At 48.7% G+C, this 12,875-nt stretch overlaps 1 protein-coding gene across 1 annotated transcript in view; it reads right to left on the minus strand.

Annotated features, from left to right (window-relative positions):
• The window catches only part of LOC140902934 (IgGFc-binding protein), a 65,768-nt gene that overhangs the window by 22,837 nt on the left and 30,056 nt on the right, over positions 1-12,875 (minus strand). The window contains exons 3-8 of the mRNA XM_078850400.1: positions 9,627-10,847; positions 9,044-9,384; positions 7,675-8,248; positions 5,088-5,686; positions 1,579-2,146; positions 244-833 (exon numbers count right to left, since the gene is read on the minus strand). Of these exons, the coding sequence (XP_078706526.1) occupies positions 244-833; positions 1,579-2,146; positions 5,088-5,686; positions 7,675-8,248; positions 9,044-9,384; positions 9,627-10,847 (3,893 nt within the window). The remainder of the gene's footprint in view (positions 1-243; positions 834-1,578; positions 2,147-5,087; positions 5,687-7,674; positions 8,249-9,043; positions 9,385-9,626; positions 10,848-12,875) is intronic.

The raw sequence follows: 12,875 nt of genomic DNA on the forward strand, positions 1-12,875 counted from the left end.
TTCTGGTGTCACTTGTTCCATTGAAAATCCATAGTCTACTTTTTTCAGTGGGAAGCCTCTGGATTTACAGTGGTGTCAATGAAGTCAGGATCACACACTCAGTCTTTGACCCCAGTTGGGGTCTCCGCAGAGAGTTAATTCTAATGACTGACCTGTGAGACAAGTGCCTCTTGCATTGCCACATCTGTGGGGCTACCCCATGGCTGGTTTCAAACCCATGGGACCATTTTGAGCAGGACTTACCATGACAAGCCCCTTCTTGTTCTGCAGCAAGGTGAGTGTGAGCCCATAGACCTCCACGGACACCAGCTTGGTGACAGACACCTTCCCGTTGCCCCACGGCACATTTTCCACCTTCACAGCAAAGGATGTCAGGTTCCCAGTGTTGGTGCAGGTCTTGGCCAGGATGTAGGTGCAGGTGCCTTGGAAATCAAAGGCGACCCCATCGAAGGAGAGGTAGTGGGGGTCTCCGGCAGCGGAACACGTTGCGGATCCGACTGGCTGGCATTTCCGGATACCATTCACCAGCTTGCACTCCTCATTAGGGCGGCAGGACAACCCCTTACACACCACGTCTCCGCTGGCCTGGCACACACACTGCTCCTGGCACGTTGGGTGGAAGGTCTCCCCAGCCTTATAATAAAATCCCAGGTAGACACAGCCACACTGGGATATAGGGACACACTCATCACCGCTGAGCACAAAGCCCTCATTGCACACGCAGCCTTCCCAGCACTGGGTAGAGCACTGAACTGGGGCATAGAAGCTGCTGCAGGTGGCCTGGCAGCCCTGGGCGCAAACCTCGTAGTGGCTGTTTTGGGCACAGGAGAGACCTGCCATTGAAACAACAAGACTTTAGCATCCCAAAAAAGAAAACTAAATGGATTCTGAACTATGTAACAATGTAAGGGCTGAAGAAGGGAGTCTGATGACAGCCCTGGAGAATGGAGTCTGTTGGGTGCAGTATAGGAAGCTGCCGGGCAAAATTCCTTCATACTGTGCCTTGCCAATATGTCGTTGCAGGACCCCTTGAGAGAGAAGAGTGTCTCCATGGCCCGTTCAGCTCTTGACCTTTTCTAACACTGGCAGCTCAGGTATATTTACCTCCAGTTATTACCGTGAGCTCTGTGACAGGCTCATTCGTACAATAAGGACCTGCATAAGATTCACATGCTCGTGAAATACAGGCCCTATATCCCATTCCCTGGACAATCCACACTGAGTCAACTTCTCGCCCCCAGGCAGGGCCTGGATTGGAATTCGCACCCTCTAGGGGACAGGCCCCAGATTCCATTTCCCTGCCCGTGAGCCAGTCCGTTCCCCTGTCTTGGGATCAGATCAGAGCTGGTGTCCCCTAGAGGGGAAAAGCCCCATATCCTCTCCCATGTCCACCCTGAGCTGGCCAGTCCCCCCACCCTGGGGCTAGATCAGAGCCCGCACCTGCTAGCGCAGAAACAGCTCATATCCCCTTCCCTGAACACCAACCAACTTGTCTTGCCCTTGAGCAAAGACCCTGTTTTCTTTCCCTCGTGCATTAACTTTCATCACAGAAGACAGTCCCAAGCTGCTTCCACTTACTGCAGAAGGAGTTGGTCCTCCAGGCATATATAGTCACCCCGGCGGCCTGGCAGGCTGCAGCATAGCTAGTGATAAGCTGGCATATCACAGCTTGTTGGCCTTTGAAGAAGCAATAGTCGTACACGCAGTCTTGGAAGTAGTCCTCGGGGTCGACTTTGCTGTGACACTCTCGGAAGGGGCCACTCTTGTCTAGGAGGATCCCGCACTCCCCATTCATTCCTCGTTGGCGTCTCTCAACAGCTTCAAGATCTGAGCACTCGTCCTTGGCAACCTCCACACAGCCGGGGATATCCTTCACCTTCCAGCTCTGCCCAAAGGCCGTTGGGTTTGGGGCCAATGTGCCGCCCCTCATGGTCAACTCATCTCCCTTGTCCCCGTTGAAGTTCCCACAGAGACCGCACACGGCTCCAGCATAGGTGCTTGGAGCTGTGACAGTGATCCGGCCCTGCCAGTCAAAGGTGACGGTGAGACCGAAGTCAGTCTGGATCGCGGCTTCCTTCCCCCTCCGGTATATGGAGATCTTGCTGTCGTTGGTGCTATATGGTAGGTTGATCAGCACGCTGTTCACCTAGGATCAATGCCAAGGGATCAGTGAGAATGGTCTGACACTGAGCAAGCACCTTTGAACCTGCAGAACCCCACCCCTCTAACGAACTTTCCAGGTAGAGCTGGTTGAAAACAAAACCCAAATGGTGAATTTTGAATTCATTTTCATTCTGTTCATTTTTTATTTTCCTTTTTTAAAAATGTTTTTAAACTACGTTTCCGTTTCCCATTTGCAGGTTAAGTAGTTTTTTAAAATGACATTTTATTGATTCCAAAATCAAAACTTTTCAATTTGGGAAAGTTTCCCAAATGAAGTGCAATGCACAATGACCAATGACTGGAGATAGAAGAATAAGAGATAGAGGTACAATGACAAAATGCCAAAGAAAGAAATGTATGGCAACTAAACACAAAAAGAGAAGAAACACAGAAAGGCTGACAAATGAACATAGAAAAGGAATAAAGCTAATGAATCTGAGGAGAAATAACTTGCAAAAGCTGCTCAGAATTCTCCATCAGAATGATTTTTGCAGCTGAAAATGCAGTTTTTGAAAATTTAAAATTTACTAGCAGAAAATTTTGATTTTGCTAGAAATTTTCTATTTTCCTGACAGAAGAATCAAAATGAAATAGTCATTTTGGGTCAATTCGATCTGAACTGGAATATTTCATTTTTTAACTGCCCCACAACGTTTCATTTTGAATCAGAAAAAACGTAATTAAGCTTTTTTTCCCCTATTGCACATTGCCTTATGGGAGCTGTAGTTCCAGTCCCCATTCTCTCCTATGGGCTGGACTCCCTGGAGGACTTCAACTCCCTGTAATAGATTTCCACTGCTTGGAGCATCATGGGTATCACGTGACTCTGGTTGTACTATGCGGGATATAGTCCCCCAGGAGAAAATGGTGTCAGGAACTGCAGCTCCTATCAGGCAATGGGAAATATGATTTAATCTTGAAATGTGGCTCAACAAACTGGATCAGAAGATTTCTGTTTGCGCAGCTTGAAATGTTTTCTTCACTTGAACATATTAAAATGTAATATTTCCACATTTCAATTTTTTACCGCATTTTGGGATGAAAACAAAATTTGGAAATGTCTAAACTCCCTGTGAGGTTCGCAGTCCACATTTCACTCGGCTCCGCTTGCCATGCAGACGTGCACGGAGAAGGCCTTATTTGTAGAGTAGCAATGTGCAAAGTAAGGTTCGGCTGATTATCTACATGAAATTACATCTGAGCTGGGGAAACTGAGCAGGACTGCCAGATGTCCCGTTTTCAGCGGGAAAGTCCAGTTGAAAAGTGGACATGCCAGCCACTTCTGGGAGCAGCGCAGAGCCAGGGCAGGCAGGGAGCCTGCCTTAGCCTTGCTGGGCCACCAACCGGGAGCTGCCCGAGATAAGCGCCGCCTGACCGGAGAGCACATCCCGAACCCCCTGCCCCAGGTTGGAACCCCCTCCCGCACCCAAACACCCTCCCAGAGCCTGCGCCCCCTCCCACACCCTAATGCCCTACCCCAGCCTTGAGCCCCCTCCTTCACTCCAAACCCTTCATCCCCAGCCCCACCCCACAGCCCACACCCCCAACCCGAGCCCTCAGCCCCTCCTGTACCCCAACCCCCTGCCCCAGCCCAGAGCCCCTGCCGTACCCTGAACCCCTCATTTCTGACCTTACCCCAGAGCCCTCACCCCCAGCTGGAGCCCTCACCCCCTCCCACACCCCTACCCCCTGCCTCAGCCTAGAGAAAGTGAGTGAGGGTTGGGGAGAGCAGGTGACAGAGGGAGGGGGACTGGGGTGAGTGGGAGCAGAGCCTCAGAGAAGGGGCGGGGCAGGGGCAGGGCCTCCGGGAACAAGCAGGACAGGGGGCGGGGCAAGGATGTTCAGTTTTGTGCAATTAGAAAGTTGGCAACTCTATTGGAAGGGCTCGAGCGGACAAGGAAGGGGGTTGCTGGGCAGGCAGCGTGGAAGGAGGTGGGACACTGCTCTGCAGGAGGGCTTCTTCCTAGTCCCCTGGGTGGCTACAGCGCCGTTCTGACCTGTACTGCCAGGCAGCCTGCTGGAGATGGGGTTTGCAAGTCCCTTGGGACTGCTCACCCTGGAGTTGAGGGAGGAGAGCAATGAGTGATGGGGGGAGAGGGGAAAGAGGAGTAAATGCGGGATGGGGCCTCGGGGGAAGAGACGGGGAAGAGGATCCAGTTTTCAGAAATAAGAAAGTTGGCAACCCAAGAACTGAGAGAGAGGCAGATGTGGGCATTGTCCTAGCAATGCTGGATGCAGCTCCAGACAGCTCCAAATTATAGCTGGGAGAATAAACGGGCTTTCAGTTTGCTGGCAATTCCAACCCACCCTCCCACCCCCCCCCAAAAAAAATCACATTGAACTGAAATGAAAGGTTCCAAAATTTTCAATGAATGAAAAAGCAAATATGGGGGGAGATGAAACTTTCCATTTGACCCAAAACAAAATATTTTGGTTGAATTTCAAGCTTGTCTTGTCTTTATGATAGTTTTAGAAATAAAATTAATGGAAAATTTGAAATTAAAAGTCATTTTGAACTGAATTTTTGTTTTAAAATGCCAAAACGGAACATTTGAATGGTTTGGATTTTTTTAAAGGGTTCTTTCCAATTGAAACAATTTGGTGAAACTGACACAAATTCACAAAGTGTTTTCTTGTCACCAAACCTGCACTTTTTACCAAAAAAGGTTAGGTATGAAAACCGTCAGCAACCTGACATCCAAAATATACATCAGAAGTTTCATTGTGTGTTGAAAATGTGGTTGAATTAAACATCTAATCACAGTGTCCTGGGTAAAAGAAAAGGTAAAATGAGCGAACTCAGGAAAGAAGAAAAGAATGATGGCTGACCACAGGAAAGAAAGAAGGTTCGGTGACTGAACATGGCAAAGGAAGACAGGTCTGATGACTGACCAGGAAAGGGTAGAAAGGTTCGATACACTCACCATGACTCTGCCAGGGTTTTCCCTGCTGATCACAATATCGACCTCATAGACTTTGACCTGCACAACTTTGGTGAAGGACACGACTTGGCTGCCCCGATGGTCATTCTGAACTAGGACCTGGAAATCCACCAGGTCCTGGTTGTTGTTGCACAGCCCGGCGAACTGATACAGGCAGGTGCCCTGGAAGTCAAACTTCTTCCTGTCAAAGCTGATGTAGTGAGGGTCCCCCGAAGCTGAGCAGGTTCCGTAGCTGACGGGGTAGCAGTTCTGGATGCCATTCTCCACCCGGCACTGCTCCCCAGTCCTGCATCCGGTGGCCTGACAGCTCACTTGCCTGGTTTGCGGTTCACAAAGGCAGCGTCTGGTGCAGGCGCTGTCTCCCCAGAATTGCTCTCCGAGATCATACAGACGCCCCTGGAACTCACATCCGCAGCTAGCCTTGGGGATGCATTTCCCAGCGTCCAGCACGAAGCCCTCATTGCACTGGCAGGTCTCCACGCAGGGCAAGGAGCAGTTGTTAGGGGTCACTCGATCATTGCAGGTGGCAGGACATGCAGAGCCGCAAGCCTTATACTGGCTATTCACCGGGCAGGGCAGAGCTGTCAAAAGGACAGGACACTGAGGTCACTGGGAATATCGCTCCCCTGTAGCATTAAACAGTTTGGCACAGGTCTGAGGGGGCCCAGCTGGAAATTCTGCATCATAGCAGCCCCTAATGATACTCCTGAACCTACAGTGAGCTCTGACCCATAGAACTAGAGATGTCACCGCCCCCATCACCTTCAGTCCATGGCTTTGTCAGTCTAGCTTTAAAAGACTGAAGTAGTGAGGCTCCCACCCATCCACTGGAGAAGATAATTCTGTAGGCTGACAGACTTCTTCATTTTCCCGTCGCTCCGTCTTGTCCCATTACTGTTAGACATACCCACTGGGACTGCCATGAACATTTCTCCTACCCACTTCCTCACCTCAGATCTTCTGAGAGGGTTATTTCGTCCACCGCTTATCCCTAGTCTACACGAGAAAGGGTATGCTGGTATAGCAATACCAGCCCGACTTCCTTAGTGGGGACACTGTTTATACCAGCAAAAGAGTCCTTATGCTGATAGCTCATACCATTTCCCCAGATGAATTAAGCTATGATGGCAAAAGGTCTTTGCTGGGTCCTGGGTCCAGCTGTGGTCACCCATGTTCAAGAAAGATCAAATCAGACTAGGGTAGGTGCAGTGAAAAGCTAGTAGGATGATATGGGGAATGGAGGGCCTATTTTAAGAGAGTAGACTAAAAGATCTTTGGTTATTTAACCTAGCAAAGGAGAGGATCAGGCGCTGACTCCATGGGTGCTCCGGGGCTGGAGCATCCGTGGGAAAAAAGTAGCGGGTGCTCAGCACCCACCAGCAGCCCCATTGATCAGCTCCTCCCTCTCCACCCAGTGCCTCCCGCCCACCGGTGATCAACTCTTCAGCAGCATGCAGGAAGTGCTGTGGAGGAGGGGGAGAAACAGGGGCAGAAAGAGGCAGGGCAGGGTGGAGGTTTGGGGGAAGCCTGGAGGGGGCAGGACCTGGGGCGGAGTGGGGGTCAGGAACCCCCGGGGAACTCAGGAAGTCGATGCCTGTGGTGTGATTGCTCTCCATAAATACATGGAGGGGAACACCAGGGAGGGAGAAAAGGTATTTTAATGAAAGGACAACATTGGCACAAGAACAAAGGAGGCAAAACTGGCCACGAACCAGTTTACACTTGAAATTAGAAGGTTTCTAACCATCAGAGCAGAGTGAAGTTCTGGAACAGATTTGCAATAGGAGCAGTTGGGTGAAGGACTGACCTAATTTGAAGATGGAGTGTGATAAAATTATGAACAGGATTGTATGATGAGATGGCTGCAACAGGAGGGAATGAACGCGATGATCCAAGAAGTCCCTTCCAGGACTGGGTTCCTATGTTTGCCAGTATAATTGCATCTACACTAGGGTGTTTGGCCAGTATAAAAATGTCACAAAGAATCACAGTCCTAACTGCTGTTGTTATACCGGCAAATCTTTCAGGCATAGACATGGCTTGAGTCATCCGTTCACCAATCTATGCACAGGCACGCCTTTGACTGTTTCTTTCTCATTCAGTCCCCCCTGCTTCTTTACATTATTTGCATTGGCCATTTTTCAAATTCCCGCAACAGCCAAGGGTGAGGCCAGAACCTCTGCTAAAGTCAAAGAAGTCGTGCCGATTTCCACCAGGGAAGGAACTGTCTCATTATCATTAGTTTATAGGTGCCTAACAAACAGCACAAGTATTAAAAGAAGACAGAGATATTCAAAAGAAGCCAACTGGGGACCACTGAGATACAGAGAGATACAGAGAGATCAATTCTCATTGTGATGTTCCAAAGGCACTGAAACGTCTATCTGTGCAGTCCTACCACATCCATGATATCTCAGATGCTCTATGATATTTACACTCAGTTCTACAAATCTCTTTAGATCTCTTGGGGACCTGTTCCCATTTTGCCATTGACTTCAAACTCAGCTACTAAAACCTCCTGCCTTTAGGTCATGAGCCAGAATCTCTTTGTCACCCTGGGTATACTCACAGCACCCTGTGGGTATCCTCCACTCAGAGATGGCGACCTCCTTTCTCCGACAGGCATCAGCGTAGGTTGTCAGTGCCTGGCACAGCATTTCCTTGAGGCCATTGTTCATGCACAAATCGTAGACGCAGTTGTCCAGGTAGATTTTGGGGTTGATCACGGAGTGGCAGCGGCTGAAGGGGCCACTCGCCTTTTTGGTGATCCAGCCGCAGAAGGGCTCAGCTTTGTACCTGTTGACCAGCTTTGGGGAGCAGCTCTTGCACTCCCCGTGGCAGTCGTCCCAGCAGAACCTGTCCCCATCCTCCACCTTCCAGCTCTTCCCGAACTCCACGGGGCTAGCAGCCAGCACCCCCATGGGAGTGGCAAAGTCGTCCCTGGTGTCCCCGTTGTAGTTGCCACACAGGCCGCACATGCTCTCCCAGAAGCTGCTGGAGATCTTCACCACCAGGGAGCTGCCCCAGTCATAGGAGACCCTCAGGGAGAACTCAGTCTCGATGACCACAGAGCCCCCACTCTGATACACCCTCAGCTGCCCCTCGAGAACAGAGATGGGGAGGCGGGAGCGCTGGTCATTCACCTGGAAATTGAACCACAAGAAACAGACATTGTTCTGGGTGCTTTACCCAAAGGAATCTGTCACAGTGAGGGACTAACTGGCCCTGCACTGAGGCTGCTATGTGCCACTGCAGTACAAATAATAAATAATACTAGGTTGAGACTTGCAAGGTTAGCTAGGGGATTTAGCCACACAACTCCCATTAATAGCAATGTAGTTACATACCCAAGTCATCCTTGGAAATCTCAGACACAGATTTTTCTATATAAAGCCACCATGTAGCTTGACATGCTCTGCTGAAGACAGAGGTAGAGTTACATGAGCCGAATTGTCAGAGGGAGGGGATCCCAGAGCTGGGATAGTAAAGCTGTATGTATGTAGGGACTGTGGGAGTAGCCTAGGGCTGGGATAGTGCTCCGGGGGGAGACTGTGGGTCTGGATTGATGCTCACCAGCAGATCTGTGTGTATATGGGGAGCCCAGGGCTGGAGTCGCTCGGGGACTGAGTTGAGATTGAGAGGCACTGGCAGAGCTTTGTGTGAGGGGAGCCCAGGGCTGGAGCAGCAGGGGGCTGTGAGTCAGGACTGAGGGGCATTGGCAGAGATGAAGGGGAAAAGGGAAGGGGAGATGAAGGGGAAGGGAGGCTGGAATAGCAGTGAGTTGTTGTTCAAATCTGAAGTACAAGTGTGAATCTCTGTAGTAAAACTTTCCAACAGCTGCCTCTAGCAAATGCGATTTTATGTTATCATCACCAAATGTACCCTTCAAACATAAGCAGAAAACAAAGTATCAGTATTTATTCACGTTGCTCTCTTACCCTCACAAACCCAGTCTCATATCTGACCACTGAGATGGTGACATTATAGACTTCAACCGTCACATAACCAACATAGGAAACACGCGTGTTTCCTCTGTTGTCGTTCTTGGCCTTGACACTGAATGACGGGAGAGTTGAGTCTGAGCCGCAGGTCTTGGCGATGGTGTAGGTGCAGGTGCCCATGAAGTCGAAATTCCGCCCATCGAAAGTGTGATAATGTGGGTCTCCCTGAGCCCAGCAGGTGGATTCTGACTCAGCCACACACACCGGGTGGCCATCTACAATCTGACACCTCTCTTTCTTCCTGCATTGGACAGTGCTGCAGGATGGGGTTGGGTTACCTACAAAGATTCAACCAGCCAGTTATACAAGAACTCACTTATGACGTGTACTGGCAGGCATTGAAACAATCTGTTTGTTTGCACTGCATTTTTCAGCCAGTAGGTGTCTCTGTGCAGGATGAGGGGACTGGGTAAACAAAGGAGACAAAGCTGGATTTCAAGCTGTGTGCACTCTCTTTGTGTATATTTGTTTCCATATCCCATTCTATGGGGGATTTTATTTACACGCAAAATTGACTTACTGTATGTACAAACACCTGATGAGCCATATCCACTGTGATCGTCCCCTCCAAAGCTCAGCAGACCGAAGGGAGAGCTCGGGTGCTGTATGGAATGGGCACTAATCCCTTTGCCGAAGTTATACTCTCCCCAAGAATACTCCGTGCCGGGAATCTGCCTCCATCGGACTTTTCCTTTGGCTTTCTTTTCAGATGTGATCCCGCTGGACTCTGAGCTCTTGATTATGATCAGCACATGGTTCTCAAACTCCTTCATCCCATCAATGTGGTAGGACTGGCAGTAGTTCGTGATGGGTGGGACGTTGATGAGGAATGGGTCATATGTGGATTTCCCCTTTTTAGCACCAGTGAAGAAGAGAAGAACCTGGATGCCAGCGCTAGCAGAGATGTAAAGTGGGTGAGAGTCTCGGACTTGAAATTCAACAACCTGCCCAGCCAATATGTTGCGGGAAGCTCGTGTGGGCCCTGACTGATAGTCAATGCGAGTGTTTTGGGAGGCGACGATGTATGCGATGTCAAACTTGGTTTGGAGGGACAGAGGAGGGATGATGTATGTGCTGCCCCAGCTGGAGACGGGCAGGAGTTGCTCGACAGCGTGATCACAGTTGGTGTTTTGGTCAACACAGCTGTGCCCAGTCAAGACGGCCACATCTTCCCAAGACTCGATTTTGGTGCCAGATAAATCAGCAGAGCTTTGCAGTTGCAAGGCTTGGTAGGGAGCGAGGGCGACTGTGAGTTTGCTCCCAGCAGCATAGATCCTGCCTTTGAACATTACAGCCACTTTTACATGAATATCAACTGTAGTGGGAGCCTGCCCTGCTATGACAGCAAACTCTTTCTTGCCTGAATTTTTGCCAGATGGTGTTACAATGTAATATACAGTACCCAGCTTCTCAATGGGATACACTACAGTGGTATCGATGGAATAGGGCTTTGAGTTAACAGACAGGACAGAGATGGTTTTGTCAGCCTGAATGAGGATGGTGCTATCAAATGTTTGGCTCCCAAACATCTCTACGGAGGCTGGGATCTGCACGGTCACCGTCTGTCCTTCTCCAACAGGTGTCACTTTCCGGAACGTACCCTTGTTCACCGTCACAATAACCGTAGTGGAGGCATGGTAACCAGTGATAAACAGCTTGCAATCTGCTCTGACACTTTGGACATAGTTTTGCATGAAGACCGTAATGAATTCTTTCCCAGAGAAACGTGCTCTGCAAAGACCTAAAAGCAACAGATTGTGGGTTAAGAAAGAGAGACAGAAACCCCACACCAAATCACAGCTGGGAATGGAACTCAAGTGTCCCAACTTCCAGATTCACTGCTCTAAGCAAGAGATACTAGTCATCTACCCGAGGTAGGAATAAAATGCTGGAGTCCTGACTCCTAGGCCCTCTTAGTTCAACCCTAAATCCCACTTTCCTTCCAGACTTAAAAATAGAAATGAGAAGTCCTGATTCCCAGGTGCTTCTGCTTTAACCATCAGACTATCACTTTCCTCCTGGAAAAGGGAGAACATGCAAAAGAAGACCTAGCATGAAGAAGACCAAATACAATGACCAAATAAAAGTAGAAGAAAAAGATGAAGAAGAAGGTTAAATGTGAAAAAGATCAGAAATGAAGAAAGCAAATCAACCATTGCAGAGATGCCTGAATTTGAAAAACAAGAACCACTGACTATGAACACAAAGAAGAAGACTACAAAGAAGTGCCAAGGGTTGGGATATGTAAGGGTTAAGTAGAGACCTGGGAAACCGCTGGTGTGCTGGTATGGTATTAGGGAGTGAAGTCACAGGCAGGCACCATTTCTTCATCTGATAGATAAAAGTGTCATCCCTCGCCCTGCCTTTCAGTTTGTTGGGGATAGATAAGCTTGCAGCTGCATACGGAATGTGGGGATCTAAAAGATACCTTTTGTGTAGAGCAGTGTTATCTCCACCTCCCTTCCTTTCCCAGCTACATAAATGAGCTCGGGGTCATGGCTCCTTCCTCCCTCCCCTGTGAACTGCAGATTAAGGGAACTTGTGGCTACAATTACTGCAAAGAAACGTATTTTCAAGGTAAAAATGTCTGTATAATATGCATAATGCTGTAAATAGTAAATAGGGGCAGGTATAATCATAGTATGGGAATTCATATGACTCAATAAGGGTTTTGGGGGTGTTGTAGCAAATGTAGGCGTTTACATACTAACTTAGATAAAAAGAGTGTGCTGTAACTAAGCGAGTGCTCACTCGACAATTGGGTTGAGGGGAACAAGTATCACAATAAAGAAGTCTGTACGCAAATCCACCTCTGGGTCAACCTACTCCTTTTTCTTCTAATACCACCAAACACAAGGACAAGGAAGACCAAATGTGAGGACGACAGAAAATATGAACCAAACATAAAGAAAGTCAAAATTGATGGAGAAGAATGACTGAGCATTAATAAGAGAAAAGATTGAGCAAGAAGAAGCTAGAACAAGATGAAGAGTGAGTGTAACGCTGACAGCAGCGGCAGGCGGGGTCGAACCGGGGACCTCTGGAGGTTAGTGCATGAGCCTCTACAGCATAAGCTAAAAGGCAAACTGGCTGTTAGCTAAGGCTGTAGAGCACCCATTTTATATCTCTCTCTAAGTGATCTCGGTGCCACTAGATGGGACAGAGCACCATGCCCAGGCAGTGTGTGGATTACATGAGCGCTAAAAAATCCAAAAGTGAAGAAAACTGAGCATGAAGACAGAACAAGAATGAGCATGAAGAAATCTTAATTTGAAGAAGAATACTGAACACAAAGACAGAAGAAGAATGAGCATGAAGAAATCCAGACTTGAATAATAATATTGAACAAAAGAACACATGGCGATCGGGGGAAGTCCTGGACGACTGGAAAAAGACTAGTGTAGTGCCCATCTTTAAAAAAGGGAAGAAGGAGGATCCTGGGAACTACAGGCCAGTCAGCCTCACCTCAGTCCCTGGAAAAATCATGGAGCAGGTCCTCAAGGAATCAATTCTGAAGCACTTAGAGGAGAGGAAAGTGATCAGGAACAGTCAGCATGGATTCACCAAGGGCAAGTCATGCCTCACTAATCTAATTGCCTTCTATGACGAGATAACTGGCTCTGTGGATGAGGGGAAAGCAGTGGATGTGTTATTCCTAGACTTTAGCAAAGCTTTTGACATGGTTTCCCACAGTATTCTTGCCAGCAAGTTAAAGAAGTATGGGCTGGATGAATGGACTATAAGGTGGATAGAAAGTTGGCTAGATTGT

The sequence above is a fragment of the Lepidochelys kempii genome, chromosome 24 (genome assembly GCF_965140285.1).
Source record: "Lepidochelys kempii isolate rLepKem1 chromosome 24, rLepKem1.hap1, whole genome shotgun sequence".
Classification (NCBI taxonomy): domain Eukaryota; kingdom Metazoa; phylum Chordata; order Testudines; family Cheloniidae; genus Lepidochelys; species Lepidochelys kempii.